Raw genomic sequence first — 23,312 nt, 5'->3', positions numbered from 1 at the left:
CCCCTCAGTGACTTCTAATATCCTTATCATTTACAGTAGGGGGTACATTATCCCTTATAATACATGAGTGATACTCAGAGTTCCCTGTATAACTCAGCCTGCAGCCTTGTGCCTTTATATGGTCACAGAACAACCCCTCAGTGACTTCTAATATCCTTATCATTTACAGTAGAGGGTACATTATCCCTTATAATACATGAGTGATACTCAGAGTTCCCTGTATAACTCAGCCTGCAGCCTTGTGCCTTTATATGGTCACAGAACAACCCCTCAGTGACTTCTAATATCCTTATCATTTACAGTAGGGGGTACATTATCCCTTATAATACATGAGTGATACTCAGAGTTCCCTGTATAACTCAGCCTGCAGCCTTGTGCCTTTATATGGTCACAGAACAACCCCTCAGTGACTTCTAATATCCTTATCATTTACAGTAGGGGGTACATTATCCCTTATAATACATGAGTGATACTCAGAGTTCCCTGTATAACTCAACCTGCAGCCTTGTGCCTTTATATGGTCACAGAACAACCCCTCAGTGACTTCTAATATCCTTATCATTTACAGTAGGGGGTACTTTATCCCTTATAATACATGAGTGATAGTAGGAGTTCCCTGTATAACTCTGCCTGCAGCCTTGTGCATTTATATGGTCACAGAATTTGGTAACTTCTAACTTTGTCTTATATTTTACCTTTTAAGGTACACTATTTATGTAATAATACAAAGAGCCATGAAGAATGTGTTCAGTGTATAAACAATGCTTAGTGATGCCACCAACTTTATAGTGCACCACATCTCACTGAAACGCGTATTTAAAAAAAAAAAAAACAATGTCCTTAAATAGGTTATATTATGAGGATATTAAAATTCAAGTTCCACTACAGTTCCATGCACACTTCTAGCGTGCTCCTAATCTTGCAAGAGATGGTTTATTATTCCCTTTATAGAGGCTGTGCAATTTACATACCTGGACCATGTCAGCGGGTTTGTTGATGTGCTCCTTGAATATGAGTATGGTCGGGGCGTACATATTAATATTGTACTGAGTGCTTATTTGCTCCGTCTCCCTCTTGCCCAAGTCCACGTAACCAAACGATAAATAATCCTTATATGCAAAAGCAGTAAGCTGTTAAAAAATACAAAAGGCAAAATATTAACAAGACAGGACTTTTTTTAGGATTTTGTCTACCATGGTGCAACCTGTAGCCCACTAGGTGTTGTTTACCCAGAACTATAACATCTCAGAACTATAACCAGCCCTCATTTGGGTTAACTTGACTACCCTGCACAAAGATTTTGCAGCAGAATAAAATAATGCAAAATCAATAATTTGCAGCATTGATAGGACAGAATGGCACACATATATGATATGACACATTATATTGTGAGCCTCTGGGAATCACGTTTCTCCACCCACAGGAAACATCCAAGGAATGTTCTGCAAATATAATTTATACCCTCATACTGTACTGTCTAGGGAAAACAATGTGGCAGCTCCTTCCAATATGTATAAATACAAATATAGAGAGAGAAGGAATGTTGTGCACACACACGCACTCACACTTTCTATACCCTCATACTGCATTGTAAGCAAAATAATAATACTGCTCCAACCCACATGTATAAATAGAAAAATCAGTTACCTTATAAATCAGTGGTACAGGAGGCATTTGATCAAACAGTAACACGTGAGGTTTATTCTCTTGTTGCCAATTGGATAAGAACCGGATGTAGTTTTTATCGTTGATCTGCAGTAGTAATAGAGACATAGGGGGGATTAACAAAAGTGGAGAAAGCCCATTTTTGGAGTAAAAGTGGTGGTCAACTTTCTCCATATTCACCAAACTGAAATCCGCCTAAATTCCGACTCAACCGCCACTTTTCATAATTTAGTGAAAGAAAGTTTACAGACACTTTTATGAATGTCTTTCAAACGACATAAAAATGGCACAAAAAACGACATTTTAAACATAATTTTCTCCCAACATTTTTAAAATGGAGTAAAGCTCAGTATAACTCTTCCCCGTGTTCAAGAAAAGAATTAGCAGCAAAACCCCCACGTCCTTGCTAAAATAATTTAAAGGGGACCCGTCACCCAAAAAAATGATTCCAAATCCTATTTTATCATGTTAGTCAAGCAAAATAAACTTTAATTACACTGTACACATAATTTAAATCTTGTTTCCATCAGTCTGGGAATTCATAATTATAACAAGCAGGCAGGAGCCATTTTATGGACACTGTTATTAAAGGGATACTGTCATGGGAAAAAAAAATTTTTTCAAAATGAATCAGTTAATAGTGCTGTTCCAGCAGAATTCTGTGCTGAAATCCATTTTTCAAAAAAGCAAACAGATTTTTTTATATTTAATTTTAAAATCTGACATGGGGCTAGACATTTTGTCAATTTCCCAGCTGCCCCAAGTCATGTGACGTGTGCCTGCACTTCAGGAGAGAAATGCTTTCTGCCAGGCTGCTGTTTTTCCTTCTCAATATAACTGAATGTGTCTCAGTGGGACATGGGTTTTTACTATTGAGTGTTGTTCTTAGATCTACCAGGCAGCTGTTATCTTGTGTTAGGGAGCTGCTATCTGGTTACCTTACCATTGTTCTTTTGTTTGGCTGCTGGGGGGGAAAAGGAAGGGGGTGATATCACTCCAACTTGCAGTACAGCAGTAAAGAGTGATTGAAGTTTATCAGAGCACAAGTCACATGACTTGGGGCAGCAGGGAAATTGACAAAATGTCTAGCCCCCTGTCAGATTTCAAAATTGAATATAAAAAAATCTGTTTGCTCTTTTGAGAAATGGATTTCAGTGCAGAATTCTGCTGGAGCAGCACTATTAACTGATTCATTTTGAAAAAAAAATTTTTTTCCCATGACAGTATCCCTTTAAGACAAGCCTTGTATCATCTCAGAATCTTGTTTGTGCACCAGAATGGGGGACCTGATGTCCATCCCCATGTCCTGGCTACACAATTAAATGGTTACGAGAACAGGGGGAATGTGGGGAGAGCAGTGACATGTAGGAAGTGCTGAATGGAAAGTGAAAGTAATTGCCTAGTCATAGAGGCGGGGCAGACAGTATTTGATTGACAGCTGAGATTTTTTAAATGAGCTTACAACTGCTATGAATGCTTTAATAAAAAAGAATTTGGATTTCATATTTAATTTGAAAAGGACTTTTATTATACAGCTTTTTATGCCTGGGTGACAGGTCCACTTTAAGATCTGACTAGTAGTGCTTTAAAGTGCTTAGTGCTATTATCACGTGCTTGACTCCAAATCAATTCCGTGCCACAACATAATTAATATATAATGTCTCAATTGATTGTTACTAAATACAATAAATTAATTGATTAAGGTGCCTGTGCTATAATTCCAATACTGTGACTTTCAATTGATTTTATGCTTATGTATAATTTAAATGATCAAAAATCCTGAATAATGGTTTAGTTTATATATCTCTACACAACCTTGAATTAGGGAATATAAGTGAGTGAATATTAACTACAAGAGAATTGTTAATTAATTGTGATGGAACTCTTCCCCGTGTGTCAGATCAATTGTAAAATAAACTGTTCTGCTTTAGTTAAACCAATCTTCATTTCACACCTCCTGTAAGTGCCCCATTGGGGAATTATTATCATATTAATAGGGATTAGCATTTTATAGTCAGAGCACAAGTTTCTGTTTTACCCTATAGGGGTTAAAGTCTCATTAACAAAACAAATAAAAAAGTGTATTTTATACAATTTATATGTAAAAAGTTTTTAACTCGCACTTGCATTATTTTACTAGTTTTATCTTAATGAATGAGGCAATATTAGAATTTGAGTGAATATATTATCTAAAGGAAAAGTAAAGCCTCCTAGCCAATTTTTTAGTTTTAGCAGCAGGGAGACACTTGATCTAAGATAATAAAACATTTTTCTGATACAAATCCCCCCAGATTTAGAAAACCCAGGTTATCCTGAAAAAAAAGATGTATCATTTTAATAAACCCCCTCCCCCACAAAATTCCAATGTGATGGCTGACTGACCGGCTTAGTAAGAGTTAAAGACAAATTCAGAAAAAATGTCATTAAAATGTGCGAAAGACAAAATATGAAAACGATCTGTTTAAAAAGCGAATTCACTAAAGTGGAGATTTGTGAATTTGGTGGGAAATCCAACATTTTTATCTCCACTTTTGTCTCAATATCACCACTTTGTGACTTCCCCCATAGTGTTAATTACGACCATACACCCCACCATGACCCCGCTGCACACTGTAGCCAAGTAATCTCACCTTGTCCACTAGGTTCCCAGGAAGAAGACTTTCTACAAAGTGTCGGAGGTTTTCCCGGAGAACAGCATTGTGAAAAAACGAAATCTTGCCGTTGATTACTCCTAAAATGGAAGGGGTGCTGTGTGCGCCCAAGTGATGAGCAAGTCTTCTCTCGTAACCAGCATGGACGACTCCGATTCCAACCCCTAAAGTAGTGTGAAAGAATAATCACTATGATTAGGTGAGGTAGAAGGTTAAAGGAAACTATATCCCTCAAACAATGTCGGTCTCGATAAAAAGATATTGCATAAAACAGCTCATGTGTAAAACCCTGCTTCATATAAATAAACCATTTTCATAATAACATACTTTTCTAGTAGTATGTGCCATTGGGTAATCATAAATAGAAAACTGCCATTTTAAGAAATAAGGGCCGCCCCCTGGGATCGTATGATTCACGGTGCACACAAACATACTAGTTAGGTCTCATAAGCCAATAAACAGACAGAGTTCTGTCTTTTGCTTCCACACTTCTTCCCGTTACAGTTAGAGTTGTAGTATTTCTGGTCAGGTGATCTCTTCCTGTTACAGTTAGAGCTGCAGTATTTCTGGTCAGGTGATCTCTGAGGCAGCACACAGACCATCAGGAAAAGGTGGTTCAAGGCAAGAGATGTAAAAGGGCAATATTTACTTACATATATATTCCAGTTTATATTCTTTAATATGTCACTTAATTTGATATAAACTATATGCTGCTCAAGTATTCATTTTGGGGGTTTAGTTTTCCTTTAAGTTATTCTGGAAAATACAAACAACTTCTCTACTTTGCTTGTCTGCTCAGGGATGTGGGTGTTAAACTCCTTCCTGCAACTGCAGAGGGGACAAGCAAAGAGTATCCCTGTTGTACTGCAACTCTTCCAAGAGTTTTTGGTCTTGTCACATTGAGGTCTTAAGTTGGCCATAGATGCAAAGATCCGATAGTTCGAATCCGCGAACGTTTGGACTTCCCCATCTCCCGACCTGCCACTAACCTTCAGTTTAAATAAAGGAGTAAAAGAACAGATCAGCTGATGTTCTGCCCCAATCGTAGGAAATTTATGTCCGACAAAAGCTGGTGACAGTCTCCCTCTGATATTGTCAGATCGGCAATACATGCAGAGATATTATCAGCAGCCGACAGAAATCATTTAACCTGTTTGATCGACTGAATGACCGATCTCCGCCGGACGAAAAATGTCGGGACACTCCACACACGGTCCGAAAATCGTACAAATTGTCTATGGCCAGCTTTATTCTACATAGTAACATAGTAAGTTAGGTTGAAAAAAAAAAACACAAGTTCATCAAGTTCAGCCTTAAGTCCGTATATAAGCTGCCAGTCAGTTGATCCCGAGGAAGGCAAAAAACCTATTAAAAGCCTCTCCAATTTGCCTCAGAGGGGGGAAAATTCCTTCCTGACTCCAAGATGCAATGGGACCAGTTTTTGGATCAACTTGTACTATGAGCTATCTTCCATATTCCTGTATTATGCTTATATGATCTGCAGAGTATAAATTCACCCATACCCATACATACTCAATTCTGTGCATCTCGTGGCCCTTTCACTTAAGTACTTTGCCTTTAAGTTGAGCACCTGGGAGGAGCTCAATTCCTCAATCTTGTGAACTCACAAGAATGAGGAATTGGTCTGGAAGCCACCTAATTTAACAGAAATGCTACAATATTTAGGAGTCAACCCATAAAGCTGGTTGTTCCTCCTTAATAAATATTATAGTGACATGTTTATTATGGGACAACCCATAAAGCTTTATAGGATAAGTAAACCTTTAAAATAAGTGAATGTAAAATTGATGAGGGGACTATTCTAAGCACTTTTGCAATGTACATTCATTATTTATTTATTTTTTATTCCAAGATATTAAGGGATACATGTACTGTTACTATGAATGAATTGTGTTACAACAGCGCCACCTGCTGGTCAGTTTCCCACCAGTCTGACCAGCAGGTAGTCAAGGAAATTGTCAGGAGAAAGAAAGAGGCTGATGCTCTTCTGCTTAGAATAAAACTAGAAACCTTTCTCACATCTTTCCTAAGCAGAAGAACATCAGCCTCTTTCCTTCTCCTGACAAATTCCTTCTAGCACTCTCGTCAATTTTACATTCACTTACTTTTAAAGGGATGGTTCACCTTTACTTTAACTTTTAGTATGTTATAGAATGGCCAATTCTAAGCAACTTTTCAATTAGACTTTACTCGTGCTTTTTTTTTTTTTATAGTTTTTGAACTATTTTTCTTTTTTGAATTATTTTTTCCTTCTTCTAGTGACTCTTTCCAGCTTACAAATGCGGGTGATTGACCCCATCTAAAAAACCAAATGCTCTGTAACAAATGAATTGTTATTGCTACTTTTTATTTCTCATCTTTCTATTCAGGCCTCTCCTATTCATATTCCAGTCTTTTATTCAAATCAATTCTTTGTTGCTAGGGCAATTTGGACCCTGGTAACCAGACTGCTGAAATTGCAAACTGGAGAACTGCTGAATAAAAAGCTAAATAACTCAAAAACCACAAATAATAAAAAATGAAAACTAATTGCAAATGATCTCAGAATATCACTCTCTACATCATACTTAAAGTTAAAGGGGAATAACATTTACAGTTTACTTATACTTTAAAGGAATTGTTCAGTATAAAAATAAAAAAAAGTGTATAATATGTTTTCAATATAGTTATTTAGGCAAAAATATAATGTATAAAGAGTCTGGAGCCTTTATACATTACATTTTTGCCTAACTACTATATTAGAATTTTTTTTTATTTTGCACAGCCTATCTATTTAACTAGTTTTTATTTTTACACTGAACTGTTCCTTTAAGAAATGGTATAGTAAGATGTATATAAAAAAAACACATGCAGTCTGCCCACTTACCAAGCCCCTCCAGTTCCTGCACCACCTCCTTCCACACTGGCTCTATGTGGATGCAGCTGAAGCACCAGTCGGATGTGATCTTGATGAGGTAGGGCTTGCGGAAACTGTCCGGCACCACTTCATTGATGTAATGAGAGAACTGCAGCAAGTATTTCTCATCAGCAGAGTCTCGTCGCTCAGAGTTAAAGGGGAAGTGAAAGAAGGACTCGTCAAAGTAGAAGCTGTCGTGGAAATGGTGGAAGTGATGGTGCTGCTGCTGTTGCTGCGTGTAGCCCTGGTTCTCCCCCACGTCTCCATAGCGATCAAAATTACTTCTCTTCTCTTCATTGGAAAGTATCTGGTGAGATCATAAATATGGCAATTTTAAGAGCAGATTTATCTAAAAAGTTAAATTTTTGGAGATAGGGGTCCTTTATTTAAACAAGTTTAGAGTAGTTTGAAGTGGTTGAAACAGTGTCACATTCATGGGAGCAAAACAGCCAGGCTGATCATTAGGCAGAGTGTGCCTAAACCATAGTAAAGGTGCCCATATATAGGCTCAATCAGACTGGCAATCAGTATACATTTTAGGAACAAATTTTAAGCAACATTTTAAGCAACTTTCTAATATAAATTACACATTTCTGTTTCAATATGTTTATTGACAGAAATAAAAAGAAATTTGCGTAACATACAATGTAAAAGAATTTACATCACCTCTGTGGAAATACAATCAAATACTGGAATCATAATACAACGAGACGATGGTGTAAATAAAAACAAAAGATCAACATAAGTCAAATGACTGTCCATCAGTGAGCGTTAAAACAGAGCAAACTTGCATTACATATATTTATGAACGTGGTACAGAGAAATCAAAGACACTTGTCAACAAAAAAAAATAAGAAAGAAAAGAAAAAAAAAAATAAACAAATAAATAAATAAAAAAAAAGGGGGAGGGGAGAAAGGAAAATAAAAGGGTAGACCACCAGGTAATCACACAAATCAAACAATCAAGTGTATCAAATGTAAGTTACAGCATATATATGGGGAGTATAAGCAGAATCAAACATCAGCACAGCAGTTCCAAGCAATTGCCATACAAAGGAGCCATGTCAATTCAGTCAGAATATGGTACAAAATACTATGATGGGTCCCATGTTAAAGGGGTTGCCTGCCCAGACCTTATAAGGAAAGAGTAGAAACCGGTAGGGTTCCGTGGAATCTGTAATCTATCCAGGGTTGCCAGACGTCAACAAAGGCCTGATATTTATCTAGGTGGATACTAGTCAACTTTTCATTAATGAGAATCCAATCCAATTTCACTCTAACATTATTGTACTGCAGGGACGAAGATTTCCACGCCTTAGCAATAACCTGTCTGGCGGCCAAGAAAATATGATTAAGTAAGCGGACCTGTTTCCTGGGGACATCACGAGGGACAGCTCCCAATAAGGCAACATATGGGTCCCGTTTTAAGTTAAGATGTAACACAGAAAAAATAAGGGTATAAATCCGTATCCAGAATCTCACAGCTATGGGACATGTCCACCAGATATGGAACAGGGACCCTGATGCAGAACAACCCCAGTAACATGTATCGTTGCAATCAGGATAAAATTTAGCTAATCGTACTGGGGTCAAATACCAGCGAAATAATACCTTATAACCAGCCTCCAGCATAACTGTGTTGATAGAACTTTTGCGCGTATTGTCCCAAAGTCGGAACCAGTCCTGTTCAGGCAATGACTTTCCGATATCCTTTTCCCATTTAGTGATATAAGGTAGATCGAGCAAGCTGGCTGGCGTATTGAATTGCAAGTATAGAATTGAAATGGCTCCTTTAGGGGCTGTACCCTTTGTACACCAACGTTCATAAAACGAGCTAGATAAATCATGAGTTTTGGTAGAATTCCAACATTTCTGTACAAAATGTAAAACCTGATAAGCTCTGAATCTCTCCGAATCTGGAAGTTGATAGTGATCTAAAAGTTATTGGATAGTGTAGGGACCTCTGGAGTGTATTAGGGATTTAACAAACACTAGCCCATTTAATATCCACCAATGAAAAAGGTGTTTTTGCAAACCAGCTAAGAAAGCAGGGTTCCCAAATATTGGTGCTGCAGGAGTATGAGGTGTAATAAATGGGTGCTTACGAGATACTATATCCCATACGTGTAAGGAACAAGCCAAGCAAGGGCTCATAGTTTTAGGACGGGATTTCCTGGGCAGCCAAAGCAATGAGGAGGCAGTACAGGGGGTAACAAAGGCATTCTCGATAGCAACCCACTGAGGAGGGTCAGAGGTGCTATGCAAATTCGGGAGTTGACACAATTGTGCTGACCAGTGATAGTATCTAAGATTAGGCAGACCTAAGCCGCCAGTAGATAACGATCTATAAAGGATATTTCTATTCACCCTGGGAAATTTATTGTTCCACACAAACTTGAGAATCTTAGATTCAAAATTCTTTAAATCCTGAAGGTTGAGCGATAAGGGGAGCACTCTAAAGAAATACAATAATTTAGGGAATAGTGTCATCTTAATAGCCCAAATGCGACCTATCCATGAAATATGATATTTGCCCCAATCTTCCAGGCACTTGCCCAGTTTGCGATAAATATGGGAATAATTAACTTTGTATAAGGTATCATAGGAATTTGTCAAATGGACGCCTAAAAAGGAGACTGAGGTCTTCTGCCATTGAAAGGTAAATTACACATTTCAGTCATACTAAAGTGCATTGCAAACGTAATGAATACTGAAAGCAGTGTCTGTCCTTTGAAATTCTCTGAACTGCTGGTTCTGGCTACATGTGCCACTGAAATAGTGTAGCTGTAATCCTGTAATCCTCTCCCTTCCAGCCAATGCTCCAGTTCACAAAATTACTTGCAGGCTTATATTTCTTTATTTAGAGGCATGCAAATCACGCAAGGCAGTGTAGGAGCAATAGTCTTGGATTGAGCAGAGCAGACTACTGCTTTGATGTCCTAGTCGTGCATTGAGTCAGAACCAGCAATGCAGATAACAGCAAAGGACAAATAAATACTTTCAATAGCAATCACACAAATGTAAATCCACTGAAAAACTCGAACGTGTGCATACTGTAAAGCTGTTTAGAATTAGATTTGGTATCACTGGGCAAAATTCTATATTTTACTTTGGACCCTAGCAACCAGATGGCTGAAAGTGCAACTTGGAGAGCTGCTGAATAAAAAGTTAAATAAGTCAAAAAAACACAAATAACAACAAATGAAAACCGATTGCAAATTGTCTCAGAATATCACTCTCTACATCATACTAACATTTCATTTAAAGGTGATTAACCCCTTTAAGATGTTTTTTCAGCAAACGGTGATGCTGCTCTGTTTATTTTGAGATGTGTTCTGATCCTGAGTGTATAGCTAGAAACCCTGCCATAAAGCAAGGCAGAAGTGCTTTGGCAAAAAGTAAGTCTGATAACAACCTGGAAATTAGGGTTGCACCGCATCAGTTTGGGATTCAGCCAGGATTCTGCCTTTTTTCAGCAGGATTCGGATTCGGATTCGGACTAATCCTTGTGACTGGCCGAACTGAATCTGAATTTGCATATGTAAATTAGGGGCGGGTAGGGAAATCACAAGACTTTTCATCACAAAAGAAGAATTTGTTCCATGTTTCCCTTTCTTGCCTCTAATTTGCATATGCAAATTAGGATTCGGTACAGTATTCAGCCGAATCTTTCACCAAGGATTCGGCCGAATCCCAAATAGTGGATTCGGTGCATCCCTACTGGAAATACACAACCTCGTGCATTATTACATGTTTTCAGGCTAATAAGAACAGCCCTATCCCTATATGGGAGTTCATACCTCATAAGCTTTGCTGACTTGGATGAATTTATCTTCAGCTCCTGGATTTTTGTTCTTGTCCGGGTGCCTATAAGGAAAAAAACATAAATATGATTTGATTCCCATACTGGTTAATAACTCTCCATTACACTAAGGACAAAATCACCTTTGACATTAAAATGCAAGGTTTATAATGAATACACTGCTACTAATGTTTTAAGGAACAACAATTAGGTTGTACAATAGTGTACTATAGGGGAAGGGGCATGCCAGAGTTTGTATTTGACTGTACAATCATGCTACACACAACAACTTTATTAGCACTAACATAATGGTGATGGTGAGCAATAGCTGCTATTTGATTGATGCCCATTCCACTGAATGTGAAGCCTAACATGCTGAATGCTGTGCCATAAGGAGGACTTGGCCTAGAGGTTAATTGATCAGTCTGTTTTAAATACAGTAGCAGGAACTCATGCACTGTATGTCCTTGTTACAGTGATGAATGACCCCTTTTAAATCTAAGGAAATGCTGACTAATGCTTTTGTTCTGCAGAATAAATCTCAGAGCTCAGGGATTGAGTTCAGATGATACATTCTAATGAGATTATATCAGAGCCAGTGTAGACAATGGCCCAAATGAAATGTGTTAAAACATTTTTTGTAAATTGTGCTTAGTACAGGGAATACCTATGCTGTTATTGTTTTATGGGATCTCTCTGTACAGACTATGAGCAAACTTAGGGACTGTTCCTGCTGAATTGTGCTTAGTACAGGGAATACCTATGCTGCCATAGTTTTATGGGATCTCTCTGTACAGACTATGAGCAAAATTAGGGGACTGTTCCTGCTGAATTGTGCTTAGTACAGGGGAATACCTATGCTGCCATAGTTTTATGGGATCTCTCTGTACAGACTATGAGTAAACTTAGGGGACTGTTCCTGCTGAATTGTTCTTAGTACAGAGGAATACCTATGCTGTTATAGTTTTATGGGATCTCTCTGTACAGACTATGAGCAAACTTAGGGACTGTTCCTGCTGAATTCTGCTTAGTACAGGGGAATACCTATGCTGCCATAGTTGTATGGGATCTCTCTGTACAGACTATGAGCAAACTTAGGGGACTGTTCCTGCTGAATTGTACTTAGTACAGAGAATACCTATGCTGCCATAGTTGTATGGGATCTCTCTGTACAGACTATGAGCAAACTTAGGGACTGTTCCTGCTGAATTGTGCTTAGTACAGGGGAATACCTATGCTGCCATAGTTTTATGGGATCTCTCTGTACAGACTATGAGTAAACTTAGGGGACTGTTCCTGCTGAATTGTGCTTAGTACAGGGGAATAACTATTTAAGGAACAATACATTTGTAACCTTACAGAGCATTTGTTTTTTAGATGGGATCAGTGACCCCCATTTGAAAGCTGGAAAGATTCAGCAGAAGGTGGCAAATAATTAAAAAATGATAAAAAATAAATAATGAAGACTAAATGAAAGGTTGCCTAAAATAAGCCATTCTAGAACATACTAAAAGTTAACTTAAAGGTAAACCACCCCTTTAAGAAGATACATTATACAGTCCATAGTGATTTGTGCATACACAGCCAAATCCCAAAAATTAGGTTTCTTTTAAACAATAAGTTCAGCTGGAGGCTGATGGATATTTATTAATTTAATTGCAGTGATTTACGGTTTTGCCTCACTATAACTTGACATTTATAATGCTATGTGGTTGCCGGGGTCGGTATCTTTGGTAACCATTAGACAGAAGGATTGGGATGAATTTCAGTGTTAATATTTATCTTATTCTATTCAACCCAATATCACTGGCTGCATCACTTCATCCAGTAAAACCTACATTTTAAAGGAGCACACTTGGAAGCAGAGTTCCTCTCTTCACTCTCTGCTGCTGAGCCTGTATCAGTGTAGTAGCTCTGGTAAAGAAGCACTTACAGTAGTCAGTGCTTGAAAAGAAATGCAACACATTCCCAACATCTGAGAGTGTAAAGAGGAAAACAGCTGGGAGGTAAGGAAATAAACATCAATGTCATGAAAGTAAATCTTAAAAACTTTTACATTTGCGTAATAAGAGTAAAAAGTTGGAGAGTTCCCCTATAAATGCAAAATGCCCGTTTAAAGGAATTGTTCAGTATAAAAATAAAAAATGGGTAAATAGAAAGAAAGAGGAGAATTCTTTAGAACGTATTTATATATTTGTAACGTTTTAAAGGAACAGTTCAGTGTAAACAGGTTAAACAGACTGTGCAAAATAAAAAAAGTTTCTAATATACAGGTAGTTAGTTAGGCAAAAATGTAATGTATAACTATGGGGGGGTTGTGGATGCACACCTGAGGCCAATTTCAAAAAGTTTAAAGCCCTGTCTAAATAATTCAAGTATATATCTTATAGGGGGCTCCTTTCCTAGCAGATGTATTAGAGCTCACTCAAATAACTGATTCCAGTACAAACAAAATCACTGCCTTTTGCACAAATCCTGCATGTAGAGAGACATGATGTCTGGTGATTTTAATAGAGTGAACTCTAATACATCTGTATACATGTTCAGTGTAAAAATAAAAACTGGATAAATAGATAGGCTATGCAAAATCAAAAATGTTTCTAATATACTTAGTTAACCAAAAATGTAATGTATAAAGGCTGGAGTGACTGGATGTGTAACACAATAGCCAGAACACTACTTCCTGCTTTTCAGCTCTCTTGCTTTCCACAGATTGGTTACCAGGCAGTAACCAATTAGTGACTTGAGGGGGGTCATATGGGTTATAACTGTTTTCTTTTGAATCTGAGCTGAATGCGGAGGATCAATTACAAACTCACTGAACAGTTATGTCCCATGTGGCGCCCCTTATAGTCACTGACTAACTCAGAGTAAGAGAGCTGAAAAGCTGCACTCTAGGGGGGGTCGTCGACCCTGTAAACTGTTCTAAATGGATACATTTAGTTGATACATTTCTTATCTTTGTCCCTGCTGAGTAGAATCTCTGGATTTCATTACAGGCAGCTGTTAGACTTGATACAATAGTTACTAATACTCTAGAAATACTGCTGAGAAATGGATCAACTAAATGTTGTAAAATTGTAACAGAATCTGCACCTGAATTACTGAGCTGCCAACACCAGAGACATGAACATTCAACTTAGATTTTGAAAAAACTGTAAAAAATAAGTAAATGAAGAAAGTCTTGATTTATGGGGATCAATCCGAAAACAACTGAACTGAAACATCCCCTTTAAAGGGAAATACTCGTTGTTTGATCAATGTACAACTGTTAACAAACCCTCTTTATAACAGATTTAGGTGGCTTACCATTCTCGGGCCAGTTTCTTGTAGGCTTTCTTAATGTCTGCTTGGCTAGCGGACTTGCTGATTCCGAGGATCCTATAGGGATCAAAATCTGCAGCTGACAGGATCTTCAGAGCCAGGACAAGGAAAAGCAGAAAGCAGCAGAAGAGGCGTAATTTCCAATGGCCCATAATTCTCGCTGCCTAGGGACAACCTGGAAACACAGGGAAAAACAGTCCGTCAAGTCTACTCATGGGCTGTTCCACATTCCATTACTTAGGGGGGCACATCATGGACAGCTCTATTAAAGTTAAAGGGGATCTCAGAAGGCTGAATACAGAAATAGTATTTACGTTTTATGAGGTTGTTTACTTTTTGTGCAGTGCACACAGTTTGCAACTGGTCTTCATTTTTTAATTGTTGTTGTGTTTTATAAATGATTTAGCTTATTGCACTACTTTGGAATTCCAGCCACGATCTGGTTGCTAGGGTCCAGCTTACCATAGCAACCAGGCAGTGGTTTAAATGAGAGACCGAAAAATATGAGGTCTCAGAAAGATAAATGATAAAAAGCAACTGCAATAAAATTGTTGCCTCAAAGACCAACTGATTTTGGCTGCCGGAATTTGTGAACCCCCCCCCAATCTGAAAACTGAAAAGCGGCAGAAGAATAAGGCAAATCATTCAAAGCATATAAAAGAAATTAAAAGATGAAGACCAATGGAAAGGTTACTAAGAACAGGCTGTTCTAGAACATATAATAGTTACTTCAAAGGTGAAGTAGAGTTGCCAACAATTCAGGAAATTTTGCTCCCTCTTTAATATTCACAACATTAGCATCAAGTAAGATTTTTACCAGACAGAAGGCAATGCTAAGGCGAAGTTCTCCTCCAATCACAGCTTTAGTAGATCGTTTCACATTCAGGGTAAACTACGGTATTTTACCAGATATTTGTAAAATAAGCCCGTCCATTTCTACACATGGTCACACAATGCTTAAGACACCGTCCTGTACAATGTCCATCAGTGGGAACCTACTAATCACCATGTGCTGAATATAATATTATATATATATCTATCTATATATATCTATATATATACACATATATATATATATATATATATATATATATATATATATATATATATATATATATATATATATATATATATATATATATATATATATATATATATATATATATATATGGGCAAAAAAGCCCATGTGCTGCTGCAAAAAAATAACATCAGCAAAAAAAACAGAGAACACTCATGGGACTTTTATGTGTAAAACTTAAATGTTATCGACCTACACCATCAAAGTTTTGCACATAAATTAGGTCCCATGAGTGTTATTATGAAATTACAGTGGAGTGATCATAGCCCCTTAAAGGGGATTGTTCACCTTTAAATTAACTGTTAGTAAGATGTAGAGAGGGATATTCTGAGACAATTTGTAATTGGTTTTAATTATTTATTATTTGTGTTTTTTGAGTTATTTAGCTTTTTATTCAGCAGCTCTCCAGTTTGCAATTTCAGCCATCTGGTTGCTAGGATACAAATTCCCCTAGCAACCATGCACTGATTTGAATAAGAGACTGGAATATGAATAGGAGAGACCTGAATAGAAAGACGAGGAATAAAAAGTAGCAATAACAATACATTTGTAGCCTTACAGAGAATTGGTGTTTAAACCGGGTCAGTGACCCCCACTTATAAGCTGGGAAAGGTCAGAAATAATTCGAAAACTATGCAAAATAATTAATGAAGAACAATTGAAATGTTGCTTAGAAATGGCCATTCTATAACATATAACTTGAAGTTAAGTTAAAGGTGAAGCACCCCTGTTCATTTTAATAGCAAGCAATTCCTTCATAACACAATGGCCCCCCACAGGGAGCAAAGTGATAAAAAGTGATATTTTGTATCTCCATTGGATTACTTGGGATTATGAGAGGTTTATAGGATTATCTCCATGCCTGATATTGCTACAGGTGACTGAGAGGCTGTACAAGAGATGTGTGAGTATCAGATAGCAGTGACAGGGAGAAGTGACAGTGAGTGTGTGAGTGAAAGGGAGAAGTGACAGTGAGTGTGTGAGTGAAAGGGAGAAGTGACAGTGAGTATGTGAGTGACAGGGAGAAGTGACAGTGAGTATGTGAGTGACAGAGAGAAGTGACAGGGAGAAGTGACAGTGAGTATGTGAGTGACAGGGAGAAGTGACAGTGAGTATGTGAGTGACAGGGAGAAGTGACAGTGAGTATGTGAGTGACAGAGAGACAGGTGGACAATGAGTATGTGAGTGACAGGAGAAGTGACAGTGAGTATGTGAGTGACAGGGAGAAGTGACAGTGAGTATGTGAGTGACAGAGAGAAGTGACAGTGAGTATGTGAGTGACAGAGAGAAGTGACAGTGAGTATGTGAGTGACAGAGAGAAGTGACAGTGAGTGTGTGAGTGACAGAGAGAAGTGACAGTGAGTATGTGAGTGACAGAGAGAAGTGACAGTGAGTATGTGAGTGACAGAGAGAAGTGACAGTGAGTATGTGAGTGACAGAGAGAAGTACAGTGAGTATGTGAGTGACAGAGAGAAGTGCGTGAGTATGTGAGTGACAGAGGAGAAGTGACAGTGAGTATGGAGTGCAGGGGAAGTGAAGTGAGTATGTGAGTGACGGGAGAAGTGACAGTGAGTATGTGGTGACAGAGAGAAGTGACAGTGAGTATGTGAGTAGACAGAGAGTGACGTGAGTTGTGGAGTGACAGGGAGAAGTGACAGTGAGGATGAGTGACAGAAGAAGTGACAGTGAGTTGTTGAGTGACAGAGAGAAGTGACAGTGAGTATGTGATGACAGGAGAAGTGACAGTGAGTATGTGAGTGACAGAGAGAAGTGCAGTGAGTATGTGAGTGACAGAGAGAAGTGACAGTGAGTATGTGAGACAAGAGAAGTGACAGTGATATGTGAGTGACAGAGAGAAGTGACAGTGAGTATGTGAGACAGAGAGAAGTGACAGTGAGTATGTGAGTGACAAGAGAAAGTGACATGGAGTGACAGGGGAAGTGACAGTGAGTATGTGAGTGACAGGAGAAGAAGGAGTGAGTGTGTGAGTGACAGAGAGAAGTGCAGTGAGTAGTGAGTGAAGAGAAAGTGAAAGTGAGTATGTGAGTGACAGGAGAAGGACAGTGAGTATGTGAGTGACAGGGAGAAGTGACAGTGAGTATGTGGAGTGAAGAGAATGACAGTAGTAGTGAGTGACAGGGAAAGTGACAGTGAGTATGTGAGTGAGGAAGAAGTGACAGTGAGTATGTGAGTGACGAGAGAAGTGACAGTGATATGTGAGTGCAGGAGAAGTGACAGTGAGTATGTGAGTGAAGAGAAGTGCAGTGAGTATGTGAGTGACAGAGAGAATGACAGTAAGTATGTGAGTGACAGGAGAAGTGCGAGTATGTGAGTGACAGAGAGATGACAGTGAGTATGTGAGTGACAGGAGAAGTGACAGTGAGTATGTGAGTGACAGAGAAAGTGACAGTGAGTATGTGAGTGACAGAGAGAAGTGACGTGAGTATGTGAGTGACAAGAGAAGTGACAGTGAGTATGTGGTGGCAGAGAGAAGTGACAGTGAGTATGGAGTGAGGAGAAGGAAGTAGTATGTGAGTGACAGGAGAGACGTAGTATTGAGTGACAGGAGATGACATGGTATGTATGACAGGAGAAGTGACAGTGTATGTAGTACAGGAAAGTGACAAATTTAGTGACAGGAGAAGTGACAGGGTATGTGATGACAGGAAGTGACGTGGTATGAGTGACAGGAGAAGTACGTGAGATGTGAGTACAAGAAGTGACAGTGAGTATGTGAGTGAAGAGAGAGGACATGAGTATGTGATGACAGGGGATACATGAGTATTAGTACAAGAGAAGTGACAGTGATATGTAGGACAGAGAGAAGACAGTGAGTATGGATGACAGGAGAGGACAGTGAGATTATGACAGAGAAAGTACAGTGAGTATGTGAGTGACAGAGAAGTGACAGGAGTATGTGAGACAGAGAGAAGTGACAGATATGTGATGACAGGAGAATGACAGTAGTATGTGAGACAGGAAGTGACATGAGTATGTGAGTACAGAGAGAAGTACAGTGAGTAGAGTGACAGAGAGAGTGACAGTAGTATGGAGTGACGGGAGAAGTGACAGTGATATGTGATACAGGGAGAAGACAGTGATATGGAGTGAAGGAAATGACGTGGTATGTGAGTGCAGAGAGAATGACGTATAGTGAGTGAAAGAGAATGACATGTATGTGAGTACAGAGAAGTACAGTGATTGTGAGTGACAGGAAAGACGTTGAGTGACAGAGAGAAGTGACATGATATGTATGACAAAGAATGAATGTATTGATACAGGAAATGACGTGATATTGAGGACAGGAGAGTGACAGTGAGTATTGATGAGGAGAATGACGGAGTTGTGAGTACAGAGAAGTGAATGAGTAGGGGACAGAAGAATGACATGAGTATTGAGTGACAGAGAGAAGTGAAGTGAGTATGTATGACAGGAAGGACAGAGTATGTAGTGACAGAAAGTGACGTGATTGTGAGGACAGGAGAAGGAAGAGTATGTGGGACAGGAAATGACAGTGAGTATGTGGTGCAGGAGAGTCTGAGTATGAGTACAAGAGTGACTGATATGGATGCGGGAAGTGCAGTGAGGTGACAGAGAGAAGTGACAGTGAGTATGTGAGTGACAGGGAGAAGTGACAGTGAGTATGTGAGTGACAGAGAGAAGTGACAGTGAGTATGTGAGTGACAGAGAGAAGTGACAGTGAGTATGTGAGTGACAGAGAGAAGTGACAGTGAGTATGTGAGTGACAGAGAGAAGTGACAGTGAGTATGTGAGTGACAGAGAGAAGTGACAGTGAGTATGTGAGTGACAGAGAGAAGTGACAGTGAGTATGTGAGTGACAGAGAGAAGTGACAGTGAGTATGTGAGTGACAGAGAGAAGTGACAGTGAGTATGTGAGTGACAGAGAGAAGTGACAGTGAGTATGTGAGTGACAGAGAGAAGTGACAGTGAGTATGTGAGTGACATAGAGAAGTGACAGTGAGTATGTGAGTGACAGAGAGAAGTGACAGTGAGTATGTGAGTGACATAGAGAAGTGACAGTGAGTATGTGAGTGACAGAGAGAAGTGACAGTGAGTATGTGAGTGACAGGGAGAAGTGACAGTGAGTATGTGAGTGACAGAGAGAAGTGACAGTGAGTATGTGAGTGACAGGGAGAAGTGACAGTGAGTATGTGAGTGACAGAGAGAAGTGACAGTGAGTATGTGAGTGACAGAGAGAAGTGACAGTGAGTATGTGAGTGACAGGGAGAAGTGACAGTGAGTGTGTGAGTGACAGAGAGAAGTGACAGTGAGTATGTGAGTGACAGAGGATGAAGTGAAGAGTGAAGTATGTGAGTGACAGGGAGAAGTGACAGTGAGTATGTGAGTGACAGGGAGAAGTGACAGTGAGTATGTGAGTGACAGGAGAAGTGACAGTGAGTATGTGAGTGACAGAGAGAAGTGACAGTGGAGTATGTGAGTGACAGAGAGAAGTGACAGAGAGTGAGTGACAGAGAGTAAATGTGAGTGACAGAGAGAAGTGACAGTGAGTATGTGAGTGACAGAGAGAAGTGACAGTGAGTATGTGAGTGACAAGAGAGAAGTGACAGTGAGTATGTGAGTGACAGGGAAGAAGTGACAGTGAGTATGTGAGTGACAGAGAGAAGTGACAGTGAGTATGTGAGTGACAGGGAGAAATGACAGTGAGTATGTGAGTGACAGGGAGAAGTGACAGTGAGTGTGTGAGTGACAGGAGAAGTGACAGTGAGTATGTGAGTGACAGGAGAAGTGACATGAGTATGTGAGTGACAGGAGAAGTGACAGTGAGTATGTGAGTGACAGGGAGAAGTGACAGTGAGTATGTGAGTGACAGAGAGAAGTGACAGTGAGTATGTGAGTGACAGGGAGAAGTGACAGTGAGTATGTGAAGTGACAGGAGAAGTGACAGTGAGTATGTGAGTGACAGAGAGAAGTGACAGTGAGTATGTGAGTGACAGGGAGAAGTGACAGTGAGTATGTGAGTGACAGAGAGAAGTGACAGTGAGTATGTGAGTGACAGAGAGAAGTGACAGTGAGTATGTGAGTGACAGGGAGAAGTGACAGTGAGTATGTGAGTGACAGAGAGAAGTGACAGTGAGTATGTGAGTGACAGAGAGAAGTGACAGTGAGTATGTGAGTGACAGAGAGAAGTGACAGTGAGTATGTGAGTGACAGAGAGAAGTGACAGTGAGTATGTGAGTGACAGGGAGAAGTGACAGTGAGTGTGTGAGTGACAGAGAGAAGTGACAGTGAGTATGTGAGTGACAAGAGAGAAGTGACAGTGAGTATGTGAGTGACAGAGAGAAGTGACAGTGAGTGTGTGAGTGACAGAGAGAAGTGACAGTGAGTATGTGAGTGACAGGGAGAAGTGACAGTGAGTATGTGAGTGACAGAGAGAAGTGACAGTGAGTATGTGAGTGACAGAGAGAAGTGACAGTGAGTATGTGAGTGACAAGAGAGAAGTGACAGTGAGTATGTGAGTGACAGAGAGAAGTGACAGTGAGTATGTGAGTGACAGAGAGAAGTGACAGTGAGTATGTGAGTGACAGAGAGAAGTGACAGTGAGTATGTGAGTGACAGAGAGAAGTGACAGTGAGTATGTGAGTGACAGAGAGAAGTGACAGTGAGTGTGTGAGTGACAGAGAGAAGTGACAGTGAGTATGTGAGTGACAGAGAGAAGTGACAGTGAGTGTGTGAGTGACAGAGAGAAGTGACAGTGAGTATGTGAGTGACAGAGAGAAGTGACAGTGAGTATGTGAGTGACAGAGAGAAGTGACAGTGAGTGTGTGAGTGACAGAGAGAAGTGACAGTGAGTATGTGAGTGACAGGGAGAAGTGACAGTGAGTATGTGAGTGACATAGAGAAGTGACAGTGAGTATGTGAGTGACAAGAGAGAAGTGACAGTGAGTATGTGAGTGACAGGGAGAAGTGACAGTGAGTATGTGAGTGACATAGAGAAGTGACAGTGAGTATGTGAGTGACAAGAGAGAAGTGACAGTGAGTATGTGAGTGACAGAGAGAAGTGACAGTGAGTGTGTGAGTGACAGAGAGAAGTGACAGTGAGTATGTGAGTGACAGGGAGAAGTGACAGTGAGTATGTGAGTGACAGAGAGAAGTGACAGTGAGTATGTGAGTGACAGAGAGAAGTGACAGTGAGTATGTGAGTGACAGAGAGAAGTGACAGTGAGTATGTGAGTGACAGAGAGAAGTGACAGTGAGTATGTGAGTGACAGAGAGAAGTGACAGTGAGTATGTGAGTGAAACAGTGACTAATGTGACAATATAGTGACACAGAGCGCTACACACTGTACTCATGTGACAGCCGAGGCCCTGGATGGAACACACCACTGACTGACTGACAGCGGGGGGCGCACGGCTCACCTCACGAGTCCAGCACCGACTCCCGGTATCTCCCGCCTTTCCAGGCTCCAAATCGCCTTCCTCCTCCGCCGGCTCACAGCGACTCGGCCGCTTTCATTTCATCCCTCTCACCGGCCTATCTTTGACCTCATACGCGGAACCGGAAGCCTATCCGCTAGCCCCGCCTACCAGATTCCTAAGAACCGGCTTCCTTCAATCAGCGCTCTGGATTGTCTGATAACATCCTCTTCTCTCATCCGCCGTTGCCACGGCGACGCCATGGAGACGCACCCATCTGCTGTCACATGGTCTGCTCCCAAACGCCCTCGGGTTGCCACGGCAACGGATCTGGCAAATAGCATCCTCCATTTTAGCTTCTCTATTGCACTTCCCCAGGGGCCCTTAGTGAACTGTTCATCTCCAGGGGCCACTGAGCAACAACATCTCCTACACACCCAGCTTTGCAGACACTTATATAGTAGAGACAGTCCATTACAAGAAATCATGATTACCAGTCATTTTGTCCTGTTTGCCCCCCAGTAGTTATATTTTATTATCATTACAGGGCCACTCTGACCTCTGTACTTGTGGGGTCCTGCAGAACTGAGACATGGGGTCCCTCCCACACACCAGGCAGGAGCATTACTGAGGGTCCCTACACTTACTTGTATCCACATTCAGTAGTTGTGTAATGGAGGAGAACTAATGGTATCCATGTGACTAAACAAAGGCTGCCAGGGATGTTTGTTGTCATCATTAAAGGGATTCTCCCATGATTTTTATTTATTATTTACACTAAAAATAATTCACTCTACCACATACAATTCTATTCCTGAACCAACAAGTGTATTTTTTTCAAAAGGGCCGGTTCACCTTTTAGTTAACTTTTGGTATGGCCATTTCTAAGCGACTTTTCAGTTGGTCTTCATTATTTATGTTTTATAGTTTGTGATTTTTTTTCTGTCTCTTTCCAGCTTTGTAATGGGGGGGGGGGGGTCACTGACCCCATTAAAAAACAAATGCTCTGTAAGGCTACAAATGTATTGTTGAAGAAAACGGCAAGCACTCCTGGAGCCACTCGTAGGTAAAAACAGCTTTTATTTGAGTCGGTTAAAAGCATACAGTCCTGAAGCGTTTCGTATCTTACCGATACGTAGTCATAGGCACAATTAACAAAAGTAACATAACGGCTTTTTAAATTACTAAACTGGAAATGACATATTAGATGACACTTTATCTGATTCTCCCTAGATTTCTTTAACTCCTTAGCGTACACCTTATTAAAACATGAAATATAAAATGCAATTTTCTCAAAATGTCCCAAAACTGACTGAAAAAATCTGTAATGACAATGTGGCATATCTAACTTTGTAGAGCCACCTAGCCTGAACCTACATTAAATTTCAATCGATGTTTCCAAATCGCATTTCTTTGTCACTGATATGTTGCCATTGAAACTTTTAAGGCAACTAATTAACAAACAAATGTATTGTTATT

At 39.8% G+C, this 23,312-nt stretch overlaps 1 protein-coding gene across 1 annotated transcript in view; it reads right to left on the bottom strand.

Moving 5' to 3' along the window:
* Positions 1 to 22,608, bottom strand: part of dnajc16.L (DnaJ heat shock protein family (Hsp40) member C16 L homeolog) — a 40,724-nt gene extending 18,116 nt beyond the window's left edge. Inside the window, exons 1-7 of the mRNA XM_018226559.2 lie at positions 21,837 to 22,608; positions 14,345 to 14,534; positions 11,034 to 11,100; positions 7,204 to 7,540; positions 4,296 to 4,480; positions 1,648 to 1,752; positions 972 to 1,130 (exon numbers count right to left, since the gene is read on the bottom strand). Of these exons, the coding sequence (XP_018082048.1) occupies positions 972 to 1,130; positions 1,648 to 1,752; positions 4,296 to 4,480; positions 7,204 to 7,540; positions 11,034 to 11,100; positions 14,345 to 14,511 (1,020 nt within the window). The 5' untranslated portion in view covers positions 14,512 to 14,534; positions 21,837 to 22,608. The remainder of the gene's footprint in view (positions 1 to 971; positions 1,131 to 1,647; positions 1,753 to 4,295; positions 4,481 to 7,203; positions 7,541 to 11,033; positions 11,101 to 14,344; positions 14,535 to 21,836) is intronic.
* Between the last annotated feature and the right edge of the window lie 704 nt (positions 22,609 to 23,312).

The sequence above is a fragment of the Xenopus laevis genome, chromosome 7L (genome assembly GCF_017654675.1).
Source record: "Xenopus laevis strain J_2021 chromosome 7L, Xenopus_laevis_v10.1, whole genome shotgun sequence".
In the NCBI taxonomy this organism is placed as follows: Eukaryota; Metazoa; Chordata; class Amphibia; order Anura; family Pipidae; genus Xenopus; species Xenopus laevis.
Note: the sequence above shows the minus strand (reverse complement) of the source record. Positions and strands in the feature narration are given on the sequence as shown.